Consider the following 23,654-nt stretch of genomic DNA (forward strand, 5'->3'; position numbering starts at 1 on the left):
ATCGCAGTTCGCTGCGTTCTTCATCGATGCACGAGCCAAGAGATCCACCGTTGAAAGTTGTCGTTTGACCACGATCGTGCGACACGACGATTCGCCGTGCCACGAATCAAGCCTGCAAGCTTGCGGCCCGTTCACCGGCGTGACGATGAGATGAGAAGAAAAGGCCCGACCTGACGCGGTCGGCGCCGCCGCCTTCGGGGCCGGACGAGACGTCCCGTCGAAGCGAGACCGGATCGCCCGTTCGACGCCTCCCCGACCGCCGAGCGATGCCGGAGACGACCCCGAAAGCACATACCGTCCACAAGGGAACGAGTCCCTGTACGCTCCACGCGATCGAGATCGTTAATGATCCTTCCGCAGGTTCACCTACGGAAACCTTGTTACGACTTTTACTTCCTCCAGAAAACATCGCTAAAACCGCTTCTCGGCGTCCAACGCGCGGCGAACCGCACGACTGGAGCCGATCCGAAGTTTTCACGAGGCCATCCAGTCGGTAGTAGCGACGGGCGGTGTGTACAAAGGGCAGGGACGTAATCAACGCGAGCTGATGACTCGCGCTTACTAGGAATTCCTCGTTCAAGACCAATAATTACAAGGGTCTATCCCCAGCACGACGAAGTTTCACAAGATTACCCACGCCTCTCGGAGCAGGTCGACACTCGCTGACTTCGTCAGTGTAGCGCGCGTGCAGCCCAGGACATCTAAGGGCATCACAGACCTGTTATTGCCTCAGACTTCCACCGGTTAGACACCGATAGTCCCTCTAAGAAGTCGACCGTCGTCCCCGGAGAGACGGCGTGACTAGTTAGCAGGTTAAGGTCTCGTTCGTTATCGCGATTAGGCAGACAAATCACTCCACCAACTAAGAACGGCCATGCACCACCACCCACAGAATCAAGAAAGAGCTCTCGATCTGTCAATCCTCACTGTGTCCGGACCTGGTGAGTTTTCCCGTGTTGAGTCAAATTAAGCCGCAGGCTCCACTCCTGGTGGTGCCCTTCCGTCAATTCCTTTAAGTTTCAGTCTTGCGACCATACTCCCCCCGGAACCCAAAAACTTTGATTTCTCGAAAGGTGCCGAAGGAGTCGTATCATAACGTCCTCCGATCCCTAGTCGGCATAGTTTATGGTTGGAACTACGACGGTATCTAATCGTCTTCGAACCTCCAACTTTCGTTCTTGATTAACGAAAACATCCTTGGCAAATGCTTTCGCATGCGTTCGTCTTCCATAAATCCAAGAATTTCACCTCTGACAATTGAATACGAATGCCCCCAACCGTCCCTATTAATCATTACCTCGGTCCCAGAAACCAACAAAATAGAACCGACGTCCTATTCCATTATTCCATGCTAATGTATACAAGCCGACGCGCCTGCTTTGAACACTCTAATTTTTTCAAAGTAAACGTCCCGAGTCCCGCGCACGCTCAATCAAGAGCACGCGCGGCCCTCGAGAGAAAGCCGCGCGCGACCAGTGACGCGCCGTTAGGCGGACCGGACGCGCGCCGCCGAAATCCAACTACGAGCTTTTTAACTGCAACAACTTTAATATACGCTATTGGAGCTGGAATTACCGCGGCTGCTGGCACCAGACTTGCCCTCCAATCGTTCCTCGTTAAGGGATTTAGATTGTTCTCATTCCAATTACAAGACCTACGAAGGCCCTGTATTGTTATTTATTGTCACTACCTCCCCGTGTCGGGATTGGGTAATTTGCGCGCCTGCTGCCTTCCTTGGATGTGGTAGCCGTTTCTCAGGCTCCCTCTCCGGAATCGAACCCTAATTCTCCGTCACCCGTTGCAACCATGGTAAGCCGATACCGTACCATCGACAGTTGATAGGGCAGAAACTTGAATGATCCGGCGCCGGCGCGAGGCCCTGCGCTCCGAACAGTTACTATGAATCACCAAAGACCGGGACTGACGCCCCGCATTGGTTTTGAATCTAATAAATACATCCCTTCCGCAAGAGTCGGGACTCGACGCATGTATTAGCTCTAGAATTACCACGGTTATCCATGTGGTGAGAGACCATCAAATAAACTATAACTGATTTAATGAGCCATTCGCAGTTTCACCGTATAAGATCGCTTATACTTAGACATGCATGGCTTAGTCTTTGAGACAAGCATATGACTACTGGCAGGATCAACCAGGTAACGGCCCTCGCGGCACGAACGTCGAAGCGCTGCGCATCGACGTCGTCCCGAGTGCGATCGCCATCCGATTCGTGTTCTCGCCCGACCCGTTCTACGAGACGCCTACCGAGTGCAACGCACCGTCTGCTTGCTCGAGAGGACCTCGCAGCAGCGCGGTGTTTGCCTTCCGTGCGGTCGCCGCGTCGGTGCGGGTGCGCACCGGATCGCGGCGTCCACGCGCTCGTCGTTCGCATGACGCATTTCGTGCAGCCGAATCGTGCTCGCCCGTTTGCCTAGTTGGCTGTGGTCTCGGACCGTGCCGGCCACGCTTTCACTCGCGGGGCAAGAGGCAGCTTTCTACCGCAACCGCCCGGCGAATGCTAGTGTGTCGACGGGTGCCGATTCTCGCTCGTCCATCCCACAATAAACGCTTCCGGAGGATCGAGGCCCGATGGTGGAAAGTTTCCCACGTTTATCGAAACGATTTCTCACGTTTATCGACAAAAGGCGGAAAACGCTTTCCCACGCTCGACGTTCACACATTTAGCGACGTCGTCGAACCGTCCTCCCTTATCCCTAGGTCCCTTAAAATAGGAGAAATGCGATATGCTATTACAGAGTTAACGAGCTCCGGAAGTGTTTAGAAGCCGCGGACGCTGGCACGGGACCGTCGCCACACGGCTCCAAGGCGGCCGTTTGATCTCTGCCCGGCCCGTCACACACGTTGCGCTTCCCGTTTCGAACCGAAGCGGCAGTCTCTCCGAGCGGGACGATCTTCACAGCGCTTCAAACCGGTCACTCTCGGAAAGCGTGAGGGGGCGGCAACCGGCCCCGCCTATCCGCTTACTCGACCTCTTCTCCATTGCCACTCGTCGCCCGGGTAACGTGTTTGGCTCTCTGTTTGGCTCTCTGCGACACGAATGAACAGGACGAACGACGCGACAACCGGCGACTCTTCTACGGTCGCGCGTGCGGCAGTTTTGAGCTTGGAGGGCGTGGCCCGTATAACCATTGCTCTGGACCGATTTACCCAGTGGAGCGAACATCCACTGATACAATCACAGACACAGAGACTAGTACTCGTCTTCCATCGACGCGTTTAGGTATGGTTCCAAGCTAGCGCGTTACTTCTGCGCTTTCATGCAATTTCTCGGCTTCGTTCGGTGGGAGTGGCCGTGCAATTGCTGTAGTCACGCGATCTTGGTCCGAGCGTCGTTCCGTCTGGTGATTCTACCAAAAACTGCTGCGGCTCCTGGTTGTTGTTGTTGTTGTTGTGTTGTGGTAGTAGTGGTGGTGGTGGTCATATGTTTTGAGGGTATGCTCATACCGGCCCATACGTGCGAGACTGTAGAGGATGTTGATAATTCGGGTGTAGCTGTAGCAGGTTTCTGGTTATCACATCCTTATTTATCTCCATTGCAACTGCTGTTCTTCTAGTGAGTGCATGGCAATTTACAAGTTGGGAAATTGTTTTTATTCCGAGTGATCGAATCACATCGAGAAAGAAATTGTATGTTTGGATTGCAAGATGTCTCTGTCTCGATTCCTCATAGAGCACATTCACACGATTATACATACATACATATACACAGGATGTTTTAATTTTAATTAACTTATAGTCGAGGCCCTAGCTTGCCTGCAGGTTGTGAAACGATTGGATGTCAGGGCATATTATCTGTGGATGAGATCATGAGTTCTGCAACAGATCCTAGGTCCTATCTCAGGCAAACATCTCGTATCCTGCTCTTTGTGTTATAGCTGATACTGGAAGTTTTGATGAAATTATTGGGGTGATGGGTACAGATTTTTCTGGTCAGGTAAATCATCAGGAATCAAGTGTTGGTGTTGCCATAAGAAGAAACATTGTGAGTAGACTTAGTCATTTTTGCATCGCTTATAGTGCTCGACTAATGTCTTTGAGGTTACCTTTGACCAAAGACAGATCTGTACCATTTGTAAGTGTGTATGCTCCCCAACACTTAATTCTGATGATGCAGCAAATAATTTGTTTTACAACCAGCTTCATGATCTGCTTGTGAAAATTCCAGCAGATGACAAACTCATTGTTACGGGTGACTTTAGTGCAAGAGTTGGTCGTGACTATAGGTCTTGGCCTGCGATCATTGGACGTCACGGAGTTGGCAATAAAAATGAAAATGGTCGTCTATTGTTAGATTCTGTTTTACTCATCAATTGAGCATTTGTACTTATAGAATCATACTGTTTATGATGTTGACGTGGTGATGGCTTTACTGTCAAACTCGATTAGTAATATGTAATATTCATCGTTTGCAAGAAATTGTGGTAATCACAATCTTTATTGCGAGTGACTACTACACTGGCACTACAGAGAGACCTACTACTTCATCAGGTAAACACATAAAGTTGTAAGAGAATCTATTAGTTCTACTCTCCGCTCTAGTTCTACCATTACATAAATGTCATTGCTGCCTTGCTCGTACAGCCGCTCGTCTTCCAGTGACAGCTTGATATCCGGACTCGATGCTCTGGACCGAGCAGCGTGAACAAACCGGTCACTCTCGGAAAGCGTGACTGGGCGGCAACCGGCCCCGCCTATCCGCTTACTCGACCTCTTCTCCATTGCCACTCGTCGCCCGGGTGACGTGTGTGGCTCTCTACGACACGAATGAACTGGACGGACGACGCGCCAACCGGCGACTCTTCTACGGTCGCGCGTGCGGCAGTTTGAACTTAGAGGGCGTGGCCCGTTATCTAACCTTTTCTCATTGACACACTGCAGCGAACATCCACTGATATACAATCACACAGAGAGAGACTCGTCTTCCTACGCGTTTAGGTATGGTTACAAGCTAGCACGTTACTCTTGCGCTTTCTTGCAACGGCTTCGTTTGGTGGCAGTGGCCGTGCAATTGCAGTCGCGCCGTCTCGGCCGGAGCGTCGTTGCATCTGCTGATTCTACCGAAAACTGCTGCGGCTGCGGCTGCGGCTGCGGCTGCCTAACGTATCGACTACAAGTATCTCCAGTGTTCTAGACTGTATCCTATACATTCTGTCAGTGTGTATATCGAAATCACTCCTAGACGCAGTGACAGGGCTAACAAGTATGCAGAGCTGTGTTTGCTTGCTCGCGTGCATAGTTTCCCACATTCATTAACTTCCTGGTTGAGGGGCGTGCTCTTCCAACGAGCAGCAGAGTGGCTTTTTCGACTATAGCGGCAGAACTGTAGAAGTTGGAAGAGGGGCGTGCACACGGAGCCTCTTCTGGACGAGCCCAATCGAACGCACTCCAGTGGTGTCAGCCTAGAACCGACCATAACAGCAACCCGGCCAGTAGGCTAACTCCTAGCGGGCAGAATAGCTCTGCAAACCATAAGTGGAACCGGCTTTTCAATGGTGTCAGTTTCATGAGCGTACGTGCCTCCGAAACATCTTCTGTCCTAGGAAAACCTCAACTGCCTCTAATTCTGGAACGGACTCGTGTGTTCTCCGTAAGGTTTGACTTTCTACTAGATTTGACTTTCTAAATCTAATTAATTGATTGTGTGCACAACTAACGAGCATGTAGTAAGTAATAGCATGCCAAACATACTATTGCTTCTTTCTCTAGTGGTTAGCAATCCCAATTCGCGCCTACGTAAATTCTAACCTTCCTCTATGTTCACATGTTTCACTTATCCAGTTGTTCCCCAGGCTTCTCCATTTCTGAACAACTCTAGAGTCGGGTGTTGTTCTAAACTGTATCCCGGGGAATGTTTTGCTGTCAGTTGTCACATGCCTATTGCCGTTAATTAAGTTAGATCAACTGAATTTGACACCCACCGAGCTAGCTAAATGATCAGAGTTATAGTTTGTACTCAAACTACGTCAACTCGTCAGGGAGTTAAGTGGGAGTCTTATCTCTATGCAGGTTAATTAATGACAGATGGTAGGTCACTTGTGCATCTAATCACTTTTACTTGCATTCATGGTAAGATAAATAGTTGGTTGAATTAGAAGAATAATTGAGATCCAATATCATCTACGGTGTACTTTGATAGTTTGTCACCTTGTGAGAGAGTATTTTTATTACCTACCACGTGAGGTCGCTAAACTGTTTATATTTAATAAATAGTAAACAGAGCCGATGACCACAACACCACAGCTGACAATTCTTAGTAGTGGAGTATGGCTACCCGTCCAGAGATTCCTAATGCAGATATTCCAAGCAGAGAGCATGATTTGTTCAAACGTAAAAAAGATTCTAGACCCTTTATAGAAGAGAACGACAGTAGGTTGCATGGCTAACCTCTCAATTGGGTTGGCTCCTTGTGTATGTGTGTGTGTGTGTGTGTGTGTGTGTGTGTGTGTGTGTGTGTGTGTGTGTGTCCTGATTACACCCTGACCACTAGCAACAGTGTCTAAATACACATCCCTCCACCTTATAAGCAATGGTTCATACATATGTATAGGAACATTTGTATTAAATTTATTACTTATTATTATTATACAGTACGCTTACTAGAATGTCTTCAAGAAAGCGCCACAAGTAATAGAACTAATAAAAATAAAGTTCAACACGCGTGATTACAAATAATCCCACTGCAACAAAGCAAATACGGAAACCATTACAATACAGAATAATACAGCAAATAGAACATCACTGACACTTAATTTCAGCCACACAGGACTCGAATCTACAGAGTCTGGTTCACGTTGAGCAGGAACTGCACTGTTTTCATTATCTACAATAGAATCTATCTTCTCTTCTGTTTGTGCTCGATAGCTGACTTTGTTCATCTTGAGTGATGGCCTTTTTAGATTGTCTTGCATGCTTGAAGTAGTAGCAGGTCTTTTGTTTGACGAAATATTGCCTAAATGGCGCAATGAGTTGCGTATTAGTTGACTCGTTAGTTCGTTTTTCTGTGACGCGTTTGCTCTCGTTGCTGCAGTCTCTAGAGGGACTGACTCTCTTCTTGTCTTTCTTTCACTGCTAGTTGGTCTGGGGCTGGGCTTAGAGACCGGACTTGGACCCGCAAGGCGTAAGATTTTTGAACCAGAGCTGCTGGATCGTACACGTTTGCGTCTTTTCTGTCAATGAAACATACAGAGAATCACCCCAAAAAAAATTTAGTACATATGTACATGTGTATGTATGTACTGTACTATATCATATGCTACATGTGCATATACAAAATAGTTGTGAGACAGAAATTTGAGAGTTCACTGCTAGCCTCGTCCCCAGACTCTCTCGCGCTTGGAAAGGTCATGACTTACCAGCACCAGACAAGACAAGCGCGAGAGAGTCTGAGGACGAAGCTGCCTACTCACGGCAGCTTATTGATTTGACACCATCTCTTTATACTACAAACTCTAATATTTGTTTAATTAATGACTAACTAACTGAGCATTAATACTAAAACATAACAGTTAAATTAACACTACAGTTTTTTTTCTTTACATAATCACCAGCAGCAACAGCACTCATTCACTCTAGATTTTGAAAGCTTCTCATCGACATATCCCGTAGTGATCTTTTCCTGCAACTGACAATCCACATGCAACTTACTAGGATCTTGGAGGTTTATCCAAACCAAAGCCCCTCAAAACAATCAGCACACGTATTGTCATGTGATGAATTCAATATATCAATGTCTCAGTTCACAGTCTAGAATGAAAGTTTGGTTCACACCAGAGTCATTCGGACTGATCTACATCACCCATACAAAACATCTGTGGAACTCTTGCATACAAGCCATAGTTGTAAAGACAGACATGATGTAGAATAAGAGTGAGTCAACACCAGCGGCGGATCCAGACGGGGGCCTCCCCTTTTTATGACCTGAATCATCTTTACACTAAGCGAAAAGTCTCAGTGCTGCACGCGATCAAAAGTATACTCCAGACTTCATACTGTCAGTGAGTCTTGCCCATACATGGGTAGGACATTCATTGCGCATGCACTTTAATGCTACAAGGCCTTACGGTTGCGATCAGTTTTCTATAGAAGTAACAACAAGTTAGCAGCATCTATACACCTGACACATGAAGAAACGGGGAAGGACCTGAGGACTTTCTTCAAATTGCTGGACCAAACAGACTTTGTAAACGATCTGAATCTGATTCTGTTGCTGAAATATTAGACAACGGGACAGAAGATGCAGCGGCACACAGTGCAGTGACTGGCGTGATGTTGTTGGACTCTGACAACTCTGATTTGACATCATGTGTGCCCGTCTGAACCTACTAGTAGTAGTACAGTAGCAGCCACTCAGTTCGGTCATCTGATTTGGATATTGCCTCTATTGTAAAGTACCCCGCTGCAGTGGTCAGTGATTATAAAAACAGAACCTAATTCAGTATCGTAAACCAAGAGCTAGCGTGAGTATGCCAAGCACACTCAAGTCACATACTCAAGTGACACCAATGCTAAAGAGTGTTTAATGCCACTAAATACAAACTGGTGTAAGCTCAATTCTTTGATGATTACATAGGCTTAAGGGCGTGACACTATTATTTTTAGACTAGCCCTCCCCTTTTACGGAATCCATTGAACACAGCATTTTGAGAAATCTACTGCTATTGCAGTTTCAAGATACACTAAAGTTAGCATGTGCAGCTATTCGACAACATGAATGGTTGTCAAGTGTATATCCTGTGTGAGGTAATGACAATAGATGGAACTCAACAGGCAGACATACGTGAGCTGATGTAGCAATCAGGCATGGCACTATGATTCAAATATTGCTGCCTAATTCAATAGAGACTACATGTTCTCATGTCTTTGTCACTTTCTATAGTACAGTGATCATTTCATTTAAAAACGTGTGTATAAATGTTGAAATTGTAAGCTCTGATAGTAACAGGAATAAAAATAATGAAAAAGAGTGTACATGCACAATTGAATCTCCACTCGCCCAAGAAACAAGGACATTTAGAGGTGTTAGAAGCAAAATATAGAGCGGTCCGGCTTAGCGCACGCTAAGTAAGCGTATTTATGTATAAATTAGCGCACGCTACCCAGATCTCATTTCAAAAACAACTAAACACTGAAAACTTGTCAAATAATCATAGTCGCCACTCATTAACGCCTATGATTTCTAAAACAAAAGTTTCTAAATATGAGCAACTTGATGACCCAACATTTGCGTGTAGATTCGTGGAGGCTGATTCAAATGGGCGCTACACGGGTCTGGAGGCCCGAGGCTAACATTTGTGAACGCAACAACTAGGTGGTAAATTACCTACCCCTAAACCAAAAGCATACTCTATTGGACGACTGGCTAGTCCATTTTTCTGGTACGGCCAACGCCCCTGATATTACGTAAGTACTACATCTAGACCCAATAGCAATGTTCCCGCCAACAACTCATTGATATTTCTCTCTCTGCTGCGATCGTGCAGTCCAAGCGATGCGTATGTTTACCTCATTCTCAATAAAGGTATCAAGGAGGTTATCGCAACCATGTAGATTCTCTACTGGCTCCCATGTGTTCGCTTTGTGTGGAAATCCTTTCCATTTGATAAGATAGCGATCTCCCGTCTTCGATCTCTTCACTATCTTTTCGACCTTGAGAAATAGTGTAGCTCAGGCAAGCTATCGTATCAAAACAAACACTGTCAGTGTACCTCGTACGTATCGTCGTCCGTCGACATTTTATTGCTGCGCATGCGTCTCCACTAGTATGTTAACCCCGCCCGCAGACGTTCACGCGACCTCCACCGCTTTCCAGTCAAAATACCGGCCATTTGATTGCGAAAAGTTAACAATTAACGCACTGCATTCGCGGACAAATTTTCTCCAACGCTCACAACTGGTGGCGTTTTGAGAGTTACGACGCCCAGATTGCATACAGGGCCATCCCCACACACAAGTCGGAGCAGGTCTGCAGATCTAGAAGCAACGACTCGCTGCAACACGGCTGCTACAAGCAAACGAGACGGCAGGTAATCTATGTCAATCGTTTTTTGAGTTGAGTAGAAATCAAAGATGGACTGACAGAACAGTTTTCTTCCGGGACAGCTAGACTACGACTAGGCGCCGAGTCCCCTGCTTTGTTGCTCTTGTTTTGTTGCGATGTTCATTGTCTGAATATTTGTCAACTGACGTTGACATTTGTGTTGGTATTCTGTCGGCAGACGTTGAGATGCGAGTGCGCGGACATCAGTTCTAGCTCACGGTGTTACTCGACTGCTATAGGTACACATTGCATCTCCACTAAACGTGACTAAGTGCAAAACGTCGACTTCGCCTTATTTATTAGAAACGTTTCAGAAACAGACTGCAATGGACACTGCATGGCAGATTAGCTGGATGATGTCAATTAAGAAAACTAAGAGATGCCGTAATACAGTTTGCCTCTCTAGGAGATGGATAGAACCTCTAGAATAGCACGAAATGTTTCACTCTCAGTTTATCTTTTTGTGTTTCCTCGGATAGAATCTAGCTAGAAACAATGAACAAAAAGTCAGGAAACGTGTTTCGATGGCGCTCGCTAGCTGAGTCCGTGGAAAATGCATGTGTATATGTTATATTAGTTTTAGTCTACCGAGACTATATATATATATATATATATATATATATATATATATATATATATATATATATATAGCTGCATGTCTTACAACATGCACAGTCAGCTTAGATTTGCTAAGTTTTAGAAGAGAAATCTCGACTGCTAGTTCGTATACGATGTTTACTTTCTCTAACTTAATTAATTGTGAAGTTTCTCACCCTCGATCGTGCCATGCAGCATGTTGACTCGATCTCGACCATGTACAACTGCTGCGGATCGAAATTGAGACCACTTCAGAGTCTTCTAGAATAGTGCTCGTAAAAACGGGGTCTAGGTCTTGAACTAGTACGTACTACTATGGTTGCTCAGAATCTAGAAAAATATCAACGTGCAGTCTAACTAACACGAGCAACTCTAGTAGACATCTAGAGACTGACAACTCACGTTCTTCTTTTAAAGATGTCGCAAGACAGTTCTTCGTCGTCGGATGCAGACGGATTGAGTGACCTTAGTAAGTTCGTATTGTAGCAAACTATATATATATACACGTTGTTCTTTGTGGTTCACACAGCTGGTAACACAATCTTTGTTTACAAATTATTCAAATTCAGATGTGAAGTGTAGCACAAATCTAACGTGCAATATGTATATATCTCAATTATCTAACTGACGTGATTTATATTTTTGTTTCAGGAATAGCAACATTATATGCGTTCGAAGAACTGCTGCCGAGCCCGCCACCTGATCGGTTGTTAGAGGAGATCGAATGGTCACCGCATATGGACAGGTTTAGACAGAATGCCAGTATTGCCATGCAGGGCGGTCAACTGGTAACGGTACAAAACATGACTATAGACAATATAGTAGAGCACGCGACATCCACTGAACGCACAATAACCGACTATTGTGTGGAACAAATTGAGGAACAAGCACGGATCACTCTACGTCGACTTGGAACAGGCAATTCAGTGAGTTCAACAGAATTGGGAAGGACACACGCACACACACACACACACACACACACACACACACACACACACACACACGCACGCACGCACGCGCACACACGCACGCACACACACGCACGCGCACACATACACACACACACACACACACACACACACACACACACACACACACACACACACACACACACACACACACACACACACACACACACACACACACACACACACACACACGTTGCATGACAGACTCAGGATCGGATCCAGAGGGGACTTAAGGGGGTTGAAACCCCCTCTTTTCCAATAGGCGTGGTTCAATAATTCCATACAATTTCATATAATTTCATTAGAAAAGAGAAAAGTAGTAATGCTATAAATAACTGCTACGGTGAACCCCCTCTTTCAAAAATTCCTGGATCCAGCGCTGCAGACTGATGATAATTTGCTAATAATTGCTTTAGTTTTGTTAAAGGATTTCTTATCTAATTGCTTCCTTCTGGTAGGCTCTACTCGCCACTAAGAACTACGTGCCTCTTTTCAGCAAAGGACAAGGTTGGGTGTCTGTCTGCCCAGAAGAGACGTACAGATTACTTAGGTTTACATGTCGAGTGATAGCTGAGAGTGACATAATTCTAATATCTGATCACTAAAGTATTAGTAAAGTAATGAGTATAGTAAGTGATTGGTGCCTTTGTAATGAGTATGCGTTAGAACTATTCACGTGACAGTCCACGTGATGTATTTAGATTGCTCGAGATGTACTCGATACAACTCTAGTAGTAACGGTCACTCTGGCAGGGGCGTCGGAACCGACCGGTTTGGTCCGTTCTGGGACGAACAAATATTCAGAAAGTCAACTTTCGCCAGCTGCATAGTGGCACGAACTTCCGGTTCAAGGTATAGGTGAGTAAATAAATTTGGCAAATAAATTATTTATCACTTTTTATTCATTTGTTCCTTTCTTGACAAGAAGGACATGAAAAATTAAACACAATAAAAGACAAGCAATCTTGCCTCGATGTACAGACAATCTAGACCCACGTGATAGTCACACCTACCGTTCGTCATGGCAGTCTGCAGTTCCCGTGAATCCGGCGTACTTCCGGCCAAGTTTCATCCTCCGAATTCATTCAAGTGTTCTAATTGCACTTTTGGGTCGACGGGAAAGACACGATCCTTCAGAGTAGAGTGGTGTGAACAGTATGACTGGCTGCGACGTTCAAATGGATGCTGCCTTCTGCCATGTCTGCATGACAGCTGAGCATGAAAAAAGGCTTTTGGCAAGCATCAAGAGAGACGCTGCATTCATTGGTAAAGGATTTTCTTACTGGAGGGATGGGACTACGGCTTTCAAGAAACATGTGACCAGCACCTGCCATAGGGAGGCCATGTGCGGCATGCGTTCCCGGGACTATGGTCTTGATGTTGGAGAGTTACTCTGCACTAAGCACAAGAACGAAAAAGAGGTGAACAGAGCCATGTTCAGAAGGGTTCTACAAAATCTGCGTTTCCTTGCTCACCAAGGTTTGGCTTTTAGAGGACAAGGGCCCCGGTACAGAAAGTAACTTCACTCAGCTTATGCGTATGCGAGCATTAGACTGCCCTGAAGTCCTAGAGTGGATAAATAGAAAGACAAATAAGTATATGTCTGCTGAAATTCAGAATGATTCCTTGAGTTGATGTCCTTGAACATCTTTCGCGAAATTTGCAGCAGCATTTCGAAGAATGGCTTCTACACCATCATGGCTGACGAATGCACAGACGTGTCTAATAAAGAGCAGTTTACAATCTGCATTAGATGGGTGGATGAAAAGTTGGTTGACCACGAGGATATGATTGGTATGTACAATGTGGATGCCATCGATGCTAATTGTCTGGTTTCAGCTCTTCGGATGTGCTTTTACGTACAGGTTCGAAATTATCACACTGCCTGGGGCAATGTTACGATGGTGCTTCAAACATGACAGGAAGTAGATCTGGTATTGCAACTCAACTCCAGGCTGAGGAAAGTCGAGCTGTGCTCACCCATTGCTATGGGCATTCACTAAATCTGGCAATAGGAGACGCAGTGAAGCAATCGAAGGTGTGCAGAGATGATTTGGACATTGCATTTGAAATCAGTAAGCTGATTTGATTTTCACCTAAGGAATTTGGCACTTGACCGCATAAGGGTGGAAAACCCAACAGATAACGAAGGACCGAATGTGGGAATCAGAGCATTTTGTTCTACTAGGTGGACTGTTCATGGAGAGGCTATTCAGAGCATTATTGACAACTATAGTATTCTCAATCAGCTTTGGGATAAGAGTTTAGAAACAAGACTTGATCCAAATGTCAAGGGCAGGATCATTGGTGTTCAAACTCAAATTTCACAATTCAAAATTTTCTTTGAGCTGCATCTCTGCAAGAAGATATTGAAGATCACAGATAACCTCAGTTGAACGCTTCAGAGCCAATCAATGTCTGCAGCAGAAGGCCAAGATATAGCTCAACTGTCCGTACAAACTCTAGAGGGCATGCGGACAGATGAAAGCTTTGCTTTGTTCTCTGATCTTGTCAGCAGTTCTTGTGAGAGCTCCATCGTTAGTGAGCCCGTTCTTCCACGTAAAAGGAAAATTCCTGGTCGATTTCAAGTTGGAATGGGCGAAGCAGTCTACAGTGCCACGGTTGAAGAATACTATATAATTTGGTACTATGAATGCCTTGATCTGGCAATTTCTGGCATTAGGGATCGCTTTAGGCAGCCGGTTTATACCACATACAGTAACGTCGAAAGTCTTCTTATCACTGCTGCCAACAAGGATGATTATGGTGCTTACTTTCAGCAAGTAACCTCATTTTATAAGGATGATATCAATCCTGTACAACTTGATGCACAGTTGCAGAATCTTGGCACGTGGTTTCAACAGATAAGCCACGTCGGGTGTCATTGCAAGATTGCCTCCAGTACCTGAGAAGCCTTTCGGATGCCCAAAGATCATTCTTTAGTGAAGTGTGCTTCCTAGCTCGCCTTATTCTAGTAATGCCTTCAACCAATGCTACCAGTGAGCAGCGTAGCTTTTCTGTTATGAGACAGCTCAAGACATACTTAATTAAGGAGCACCATGAAGCAGCCTAGGCTAAATCATGTTATGCTGTTGCGTATGCACTAAGAGAGACTTGATCGTTTAGACTTAGATATCATTGGCAACGAGTTTGTGAGTGGCAGCCAACACCACCTCCGCATCTTTGGTAATTTTAAGACTGAGTAAGAGGTTATGCATGTGAAAGTAAGTTATACATGTGACGATTTTGCTTTTAGTTGATAATGAAATCAGTTTTTATAAGTATGGCCGCGCCTATCTAGCGCGCGTTAGGATGAACCAATGATTTTGCTTCCGACGCCCCTGCTCTGGGCTGCAAGGATAAAGTTATATTGCGTGTTCATTATTGTATGAAAAAACGGCGTCGAGTGTAGCTTGCGTACAGTGTACAGTGCAGTTTTAACCTTGGAAAGCGTAGTCTCGCGTACACGCAAGAAAGGGTCTGGCTACGCGAGACTAGCATTTATGCGCGTGTGCAGTCCTTTGAACTGTTCTTGGAGCAAACTTCTCAATCGGTCTATTTCGGAATATGAAGGACGAGTTACTTTACGTCAGTTGGAATCAAATGATCCAGTAGGTCGAACATTAGACGTAGGTATAATACTACTACTATCGTAGATATTTTTACTAAGACACAGTCGAATACGAGTACATATACATCATGCATCAGTAGCCGAACACGCGGAGTCTCATATTTTCCCCGAAGGCTAGGACATAGCATCATCTAGTCAACGGCTGGTAGACAGACTGATGCATGGGTGGTCACTAGGCCTCAATCTCTGTGTATTTCTTTTCTTTTTGTGTGTGTATTCTACTTTAACTTAATTAAAAGATTAGTGCCTTCAGCAAAGTTAGGTATCGGTCTCAGAAGACACTTTCAGATTGTGTGTGTGCGTGCGTGTGCGTGTGTGTGTGTGTGTGTGTGTGTGTGTGTGTGTGTGTGTGTGTGTGTGTGTGTGTGTGTGTGTGTGTGTGTGCAAATGATTATAGCAATCATGCATTGCATTCCTGTTCAATCCTTGTGACCATTTGTCTTTCGATCCTCATGACACATTATTTATGCACACTCTATGCATAGTTCTTTGCAGCTGCCAAACCTTCTTTAAAAATTGTGATGTGATGCAAGTATCAATATTGGCCTTAGCTTTGATGGTCAGAAAAGAAAACAGGCAGTTTAGCTGTCATCAAAATACGTAGATTGAGTCACAGGGTCTAATTGAATTAAATTGTTATATGTAGGTATACAATTATGTACTTTAAAGTTATTTATGTTATATAATTAATTGTATTTAATTAATTATTTTTAAGATATGTATAATCATTTTGTCTTAAGTATATTAAAGGAATGGAGGCATAAATTTTCAATGTTTTTATAGTGTATACCAAGTAAATTAGTTGACTACGTTTATACTGTCACAGTTATAAACGCAAAAATTTATTCAGTTCTACACAACTGGATTGTCGTCGCCAAGTTCGTTTGTTGTTTTGCTCGTACTGCATTTGACGTGCCAATTTGACTTTTCATCATGGATGTCGATGCCGTAGGCTTTTCACTTTTTGACTATAATTGGTAATGACGTACAGTCAGTCTTCTGAGGCGTTTTCGTAAACGGGTTATACGGGATTGTTAATGTGACAGCTCTTGATAGAGGTGTTTTGCGGAGAAATGGCAGCATTTTGTACTCACAGCTCGGTAAGGGTCTGCCATGTATACAAGAAGCATGATTAGTAATAATTGATGGACAAACACCATACATACTTACATACATAATACTTACAAGAAGAAGACAGACAGACAGACAGACAGGCAGACAGATTGTTTTATTGATTTTAAACTTTAAAGATACAACAAGCAAATCTTCAAAAGTAAATAAAGCTCAGTCCATTACTCTGTTCATCAATTCAGACAGACAGTATTGACAGACAGACAGACAGACAGACACACTCTGCCCAAGTCTTTTCAAGCAAAGTTGAGATGTGTCTCGAGACAGCTGGTGATGCCAAGGACAAGGCTTGTTTAAAGATCAGTTCAAGGAAAGGTAGTGGCTCATGGCTTGAAGCAGTTCCCTCCTCAGAAAAGCTTGCACTTAACCCCAGTGAGTTTCGCTTAGCGGCTCTATTGCGGATGGGTTGCCCAATGCCATTTGGAGGTTGGCTGTCACACTGTGAATGTGGGAAAATTCTCGACAAAGACGGATACCATCTTCTTAGTTGTAAACATGGAGGAGGCCCTATATGACAGCATGATTCTGTTGTGAGTGGATGGTCTGAATGCTTGCGTGAAGTAGGTCTGCACCATAGAAAAGAACCAAGAGACAGATATACGAACAATGATTGCAGGCCCGATATTGTGGTGTTTGACGTTGATGAGGGATCGAACATGACTTAGATGTTGCCTTTGCTCATCCGTGGAGCTCTGAAGTCTTATCAAAATCGGCAGAAGAAGATGGATTCGCGGCTTCAGCAAGGGAGGAGCGAAAGAGGAAGAAATATGCTAAGCTAGCCCTATCCAGTGGAGGTACTACTAGCCCAACACTCGTCCCGTTAGTCTTTGAACATTGTGGGAGATGGGGGCAAGAAGCAGAAAGATATTTGAATACTCTTGCGTCCAGAGCAAGGGACTGTGAAGGGAAGAAAAAACATTCTGAGTTTTTCTGCTACTGGAGGAAACGTATAGCTGTAATTGTGCAGAAAGCTAACGCTGGAGTGATACTAGGAAATTGAAGAGGATAATAGGAGGTCAGGGAGATGGGATCATGGGTGAAGATTTAGATGTACAATGTAGTGTGCACTAGTTAGTTAATTACATACAGTTTAGATGTAGTTTATGGTAGTTAATTAAGACTCTTTGCGTTTGATGTAAATGACATAGGTGGTTTTAGCCTTTTAGGTTTGAGACAGACAGACAGACAGACAGAGAGACATACAATAGACAGACAGACAGATGTACTGGCGTCGCTGTTTGTCTATAGCATTGCAAAGATGCAATTAGTAGAAAATTAGGAAGAGCAGGACAGTTTAAAAACTCTCTGAACATTGATGAAGCCTTTGTTAATTATAAGTAGTTGGGTTTGTTGTGTGGCCCATTGTGGGCTTTTGGACTGGTGTTTGGACAATTAGACTGTAATAGTGCTGACGTATGAAAATATATGTATCGACAGACAGACAGACAAACAGACAGACAGACTGACAGACAGACAGACAGACAATCAGATAGACAGACAGGCAGACAGACAACAGACACACAAAGAAACAGACAATAATATTATGTCATAACTCACGATCTTCATAAGCTAATTAAGCTGAATACAACAAGTTGGCCAATAGACAGGTAGACAGACAGACAGACAGACAGACAGACAGATAGATAGATAGTCCGACAGGCAAACAGGCAAGCACAAACACACACACACACACACACACACACACACACACACACACCTGTAGCTGCTGACATAAACCGAGTGAAGCCCTGACTTGATGGGTGGAAACGCAACTGTACGCACAACTGCAGTTTCCGGAATAAACCCAGTATAACCAGGTGTAGGTCGCAACCTTAAACAAACAACAACAAAATAATTAAATAATTAATTAATTAACCGACCGTTTGTTTAGCCGTCGAATGTCTAACATGGATGTCTCCCATGGCAACGCATAGCGCCTCATGACGAGATCTTCACAAGACAACTTGTGACACTGAACGGTCAGTTCCATTGCTCTGTGCGTAGTACTCATGTGTTGGTCTGCTGTTGCTGCGGAATGGCTAATGATGTCCGCACACAAAGGCAATTGACATGACAACTGCAAACACGCAAACATTAAATTAATTAAGTAAACGTCAAAATATTGAAATTGTTGATAAACTATAAAAAATATGAAACAAATAAATAAAATAATAAAAATATAAAAATAATTTTAGTAATACTAAGAATATTTATATATTAAAAAATACTGAAAATATTAATTATTTATAAAGTATTATAAATATTAAATAAATAAAATAATAAAAATAATTTTAATAGTACTAAAAATAGCATAAAGTACAAAGTCATTCCTACTTTGTTTTTTATTTATTACATAAATATTTTGTATTCTTTTTGAAGAAATAGGGGTCAATACTTCGCAGACAACTCATACTTTACATCTGAAATCAATTTCCCACAATTAAATCCTTACTTTACTCTGTTTGCTTCAAGGTGGCTGCTTGGATAGGAGTGAAGTAGGGATCTAATTGTGGGAGATTGGTTTCAGATGTAAAGTATGAATACTTGTCTGTGAAAGTATTGACCCCTATTTCTTCAAGCACTAGCATAAAGTATGCAGTCATCCCTACTTTGTTTTTTATTTAGTACATAAATATTTTCATACTCTTGGTTCATGTCCTTTTTAATTGAAACACAGGCTTTGTTACAGTTCATAGTATATTTGAGAATTAATTCCTTAGACTGCTACGTTAAGTCACTCAAGTTTCATGACTAGGCTAAATCGTCAAGTGTTTCAAGTCGTACGGAATGAATGGAGAACTGCAGATCCTGTGAGTGGCTTCGAGAACGGCGAAGATCTCACGAAACTGGCAAGTCGGCACATTGCATGCAACCCTATTACGTCACATTCAGAGAAAGGCGTGGCAAATTTCACAGTAAAAACATTGTCCGAACGTGCTAGCGTCAAAGGGATAGTCAAAGATCATGGCCCCTGCGTAGCTATGCAAGAGGATATAAAAATTGTGGCATTTTATGGAAGCATTTCAAAGCTAGGCTATCCCAAAGTGAAAATTTGGATTAATTAATTAATATTAACTACGGGTGCCATCCCTATCTAGCGCACTCTCAGATACTGAAAATATTAAAATTATTGATAAGATACTAAAAATATTAAAAAATTTAATCAAAAAATAAAATAATTAATGCTAAAATATTTATATAATACTAAAAATATCAAATAATAAAAATATAAAAAGGGACTTGGTACTATGAGCGCAAGATTCTACATCGTGATGTCAGTCCTACTTGCCGCATGTGCAGTCTAGGCCTAGAAACAGTCGACCAAATTGTGGCAGGCTGTAGTGCTCTGGTACCGATGGACTACACTGATCAACACAATCAGGTGGCCTCCATCATTCACTGGGATGTTTGTCGTCATTTTGGGGTTCCAGTGGAGAGCAGATGGTACCAGCATCATTCTGATAGGCTTGTGGAGACGGATGACATTACTATGATGTGGGATACCAACATCCCGACTGCCAGGAAGATCAAAGCCAATCGTCCAGACATCTGTCTCAGAAATAAGAAGACAAACAGTTGTCTTCTTATTGATATCAGCTGTCCTGCTGATGGCAACATTGGCAAGAAACATGCTGAGAAGTTGGCGAAGTACAGCGACTTGCGAGTGGAGATAAGCCGCATGTGGCATGGTCGAACACTGGTGGTTCCGGTGGTCTTGGGAGCTTTTGGCACAGTGCACGCAGGTATTGCACGGTGGCTGGACATTATTCCAGGTCATCACAACCTGCAGCACTTACAGAAAACAGTGCTTCTGGGATGTACTCGGATTCTTCGTAAAGTCATGTCTTCTTTCTAGACAGCCGTGATGGTCTAAGTACTTCTGAAGCAGGGTTTGCTTCCGGTACTTGTAATAGACTTTTCAAACCAGACTGATCTGGTTGAGCACGACATGAATAATACTAAAAATACTAATATAATACTAAAAGTATTGAAATAGTTAATGAAATACTAAAAATATAAAACAATATAATTCATACCACTACAACTGCTAAAAATATTGAAACAGTTAATAATAAATAATGATAATATAAAAATGAATAATACTAAAAATAAAGTGGAAGTCTCTTGGACCAGATCAGGTTTACCGTTTCTGGGTCAAGCGCATCACGTGTCTTCACGAACTTGACTCGTAACTACAACCCCCTGTTTCAGGACCCAGACTCTGTGCTCGATTGGTTATCTCAGGGAGCAAGCACCCTGGTACCTAAGAATGACAAGAGTGACCAGGCCAAAATTAACGGCCTATCATGTGTCTATCTGTTTTCTGCAAGGCCCTCACCTCAGTCGTCAGACAGAGGATTGCAGGGCATTTGGTTCAGGGAAACCTCATGGTATCGGAGCAGAAGGGTTGTGAGCAGGGTTCCTTTAGTGCAAAGGATCAGCTGTTGATTAACAAACTGCTTACCGAGGACTGTAAGACCAGGCACAGGAGCTTGAGCATGGCTTGGGTAGACTACCGGAAAGCCTATGACAGCGTGTCACACAGCTGGTTACTCTAATGTCTTCAGCTGCATAAGATTAGTCCAATGTTGTGCAGGTTCCTGTCACGTGTGATGAAGAGTTGGAAGACATCGATGGTACTTTCCTACGGGAACGATGCCATCAAGACAAGGCTCGTGCGGATCAGGTGAGGTATTTATCTAAGGTGATTCACTATCTCCTCTTCTCTTCTGTATGACTCTTAACCCTCTCAGCAAGGAGTTACGCAGAACTAGTTACGGCTAGTGGATGAGAACTGGCTGGTGAGACTACCAAACGTCAGCTTGTCAGTCATCTACTTTACATGGATGATCTGAAGCTGTATGGCAGAAATCCTGATCAGCTGAAAGGGTTGTTGCACACGGTTCGTACCTTCTTTGATGACATCCAGATGAACTTGGTCTGGACAAGTGTGCTGTTGCACACTTTGTCAACGGCAAGCTCTCTGGACACAATTCTGGGGTGACGGTAGGAAAAATGGACACCATCAACTGTCTGGAACCAGGTCAAGTCTACAAGAATTTGGGTGTAGGCGAGAGTAACGGTATCCAGCACAGCACAGCACTATACAGGAGACGCTTCGTCATGAGTACTTTAGCAGAGTGAAGATGGCTCTCCGGACCGAGTTGTATGGTCGGAACAAGATTCTAGCCATCAACGGGTTTGCACGGCCGGTTCTCACTTATGGTTTTGGTGTCATTCATTGGAGGACTACGGACCTGCAGCAGCTTGATTGACGGACCAGGAAACTTCTCTCTATGCACGGTGTCCACCATCCTGCAGCAGACGTTAACCGGCTGTACGCTCCGTGCACCGAGGGCGATTGAGGGTTATGACAGATTGAGTCGACGTGTCAGTCTTGTATGGTGGGGCTGGACTGTTACCTTCGTGACAGTTCTGATCTCTTTATGCAAATGGTACAGGAGTGTCGTGGTAGAAGGTATTCTCATTCGATCCAACGCATGTTCCATCAGTTTACTGCACAGCTGCAGGGGAGTCTCTCTAAGGACAACAAGTTGCAGAGCCTGCATGGAAGTGCGACATTCTGTCTGGTGGTGTCTTTGAGCCAGCACCTCGACAGATGCGAAACATTTTCATACGTGCAGCGGTTCTCTGCGTGTACAGTCCTGGAGCAGAAAACCTATGCATGGTCAGTATCGCCGTCTCACTGAGAAACCACCTGTGGACATGAAAGAGACCTACAGATGGCTGAAGTCATTGAATCTTCCTGCTGCAACTGAGAGACTGGTTGTTGCTGCTCAAGACCAAGCTCTTCGGACTCGGTATTATGAGCGCAACGTTCTGCATTGAGATGTCAGTCCCACTTGCCGCTTGTGCAGTGTAGACATGGAAACAGTTGACCACATTGTAGCAGGCTGTAGTGCCTTGGCACCGTTGGACTACACTGATCGACACAATCAGGTGGCCTCCATTATCCACTGGGACATTGGTGGTCATTTTGGGGTTCCCGTGGAGAGCAGATGGTACCTGCATTATCCTGATAGGATTGTGAGACAGACAACATCACTATGATGTGGAATACAACCATTCATACTGCTAGGAAGATTGGTGCCAATCATCCTGACACCTGTTTCAGAAATAAGAAGACAAACACTTGTCTTCCTATTGATATCAGTTGTCCTGCTGATGGCAACATCACCAGGAAACAGGCTGAGAAGTTGACAAAATACAGTGACTTGCTGGTGGAGGTAAGCCGCATGTGGCAGTGTCGGACACTGGTTGTTCTAGGGGTGTTGGGAGCGTTGGGCAAAGTGCACGCAAGTATTGCACAGTGGCTGGACATTATTCCAGGTCATCACAACCTGCAGCACTTACAGAAAGCAGTGCTTCTTGGATTCAGTCGGATCCTACGTGAAGTCATGTCTTCTGTTTAGACAGCCGTGATGGTCTAAGCACCTCTGAGGCAGGTGTTTTGCCTCCGGTGCTTACAAGAGACCTTACAAACCGAGAGACTGATCTGGTTGAGCACGACATTGAAATACCACTACGAATGCTAAAAATATTAATAAATATTAAAATAATTATTAAAAATATTGAAATAATAAAATACTAAACAGCATTGAAATTTCGAAACAACAGATATTTGAATAGATTTGCACTACGTTCATACTAGCCGCGTCCCCAGACTCACATGAGCTTTTCAGTGTCCGGTTCCCGTATAACACTTGCAACCTCCACGGAAACCGGACACTGCCATGCTCACGTGAGTCTGGGGACGAAGCTAGTCATACTGCTACATGAGCAATGAAACATTAAGCACTAGAACTACAGAGTTTGTGCTAGCAACATCTGCTATATACCAGTATGCAATGCGACAACATTGAAATAAAACTGAAGTACGTGGCGCTATTGTTGTGCAGTACCTCTTTGTTGTTTACTTCTTGCTCACTACTTATCTCGCTCGACTCTTTCTTAGCCTGAGTCTGTTGGCTAGAAGTAAGAGGAACACACGCAATGCTTGTCGTCTCGTCCTAATGTTCACGTTTTTTACCTTCGGTACGAATCCATACTTTCCGACAATCGTTCCGTCTCGGTCGGTTGCTTCTCGTTCCACACGCTCGCAATCTCCTGCCAACAATCCATGTACTCCGCTATCTCATTCCTCAGTCGCACGGGATCGACACGATAGTGAAGCGTACCGGTACCCGGATGCTGCCGGTGCGATACCGCAAGCGCGCCTTCTTCGCTCGCCTCTCGAGTCGACGTCACG

The 23,654-nt window shown here is 44.2% G+C and overlaps 4 protein-coding genes, 1 long non-coding RNA gene and 2 other non-coding genes across 7 annotated transcripts in view; 3 read left to right on the forward strand and 4 right to left on the reverse strand.

The window, feature by feature from the left end:
* The window catches only part of LOC134179236 (5.8S ribosomal RNA), a 155-nt gene extending 96 nt beyond the window's left edge, over positions 1-59 (reverse strand). The window contains exon 1 of the ribosomal RNA XR_009969845.1: positions 1-59. This exon is cut by the window's left edge and continues 96 nt beyond it. This is a non-coding gene — a ribosomal RNA (5.8S ribosomal RNA).
* Positions 1-4,718, forward strand: part of LOC134179001 (uncharacterized) — a 9,520-nt gene extending 4,802 nt beyond the window's left edge. Inside the window, exons 2-3 of the mRNA XM_062645912.1 lie at positions 3,897-4,093; positions 4,159-4,718. Of these exons, the coding sequence (XP_062501896.1) occupies positions 3,897-4,093; positions 4,159-4,335 (374 nt within the window). The 3' untranslated portion in view covers positions 4,336-4,718. The remainder of the gene's footprint in view (positions 1-3,896; positions 4,094-4,158) is intronic.
* On the reverse strand, positions 344-2,159 carry LOC134179226 (small subunit ribosomal RNA). Its single transcript, XR_009969835.1, has one exon. It is a non-coding gene; the product is annotated as a small subunit ribosomal RNA (ribosomal RNA).
* A 1,818-nt stretch (positions 4,719-6,536) lies between the features above and the next one.
* On the reverse strand, positions 6,537-9,764 carry LOC134178937 (uncharacterized). Its single transcript, XM_062645851.1, has 3 exons — positions 9,726-9,764; positions 9,523-9,666; positions 6,537-7,187 (listed from the first exon to the last, which is right to left on the reverse strand). Exons 1-3 carry the CDS (start codon positions 9,750-9,752, stop codon positions 6,684-6,686), a joined length of 675 nt encoding a protein of 224 aa, XP_062501835.1. The 5' UTR covers positions 9,753-9,764; the 3' UTR covers positions 6,537-6,683.
* A 3,555-nt stretch (positions 9,765-13,319) lies between these two features.
* LOC134177991 (zinc finger MYM-type protein 1-like) lies at positions 13,320-14,018 on the forward strand. The gene is made up of 3 exons (XM_062644771.1): positions 13,320-13,416; positions 13,488-13,697; positions 13,765-14,018. Exons 1-3 carry the CDS (start codon positions 13,320-13,322, stop codon positions 14,016-14,018), a joined length of 561 nt encoding a protein of 186 aa, XP_062500755.1.
* Positions 14,019-15,166: 1,148 nt separating this feature from the next.
* LOC134178981 (uncharacterized) lies at positions 15,167-20,241 on the forward strand. Its single transcript, XR_009969736.1, has 3 exons — positions 15,167-15,233; positions 18,276-18,363; positions 19,140-20,241. It is a non-coding gene; the product is annotated as an uncharacterized LOC134178981 (long non-coding RNA).
* On the reverse strand, positions 15,953-23,615 carry LOC134178980 (uncharacterized). The gene is made up of 5 exons (XM_062645892.1): positions 23,436-23,615; positions 23,308-23,374; positions 18,292-18,461; positions 18,102-18,215; positions 15,953-16,361 (listed from the first exon to the last, which is right to left on the reverse strand). The coding sequence occupies exons 1-5, from the start codon at positions 23,525-23,527 to the stop codon at positions 16,211-16,213; spliced, it is 594 nt and encodes a 197-aa protein (XP_062501876.1). The 5' UTR covers positions 23,528-23,615; the 3' UTR covers positions 15,953-16,210.
* Positions 23,616-23,654: the final 39 nt, after the last annotated feature.

Source organism: Corticium candelabrum, chromosome 4, assembly GCF_963422355.1.
Source record: "Corticium candelabrum chromosome 4, ooCorCand1.1, whole genome shotgun sequence".
Taxonomy (NCBI): Eukaryota; Metazoa; Porifera; class Homoscleromorpha; order Homosclerophorida; family Plakinidae; genus Corticium; species Corticium candelabrum.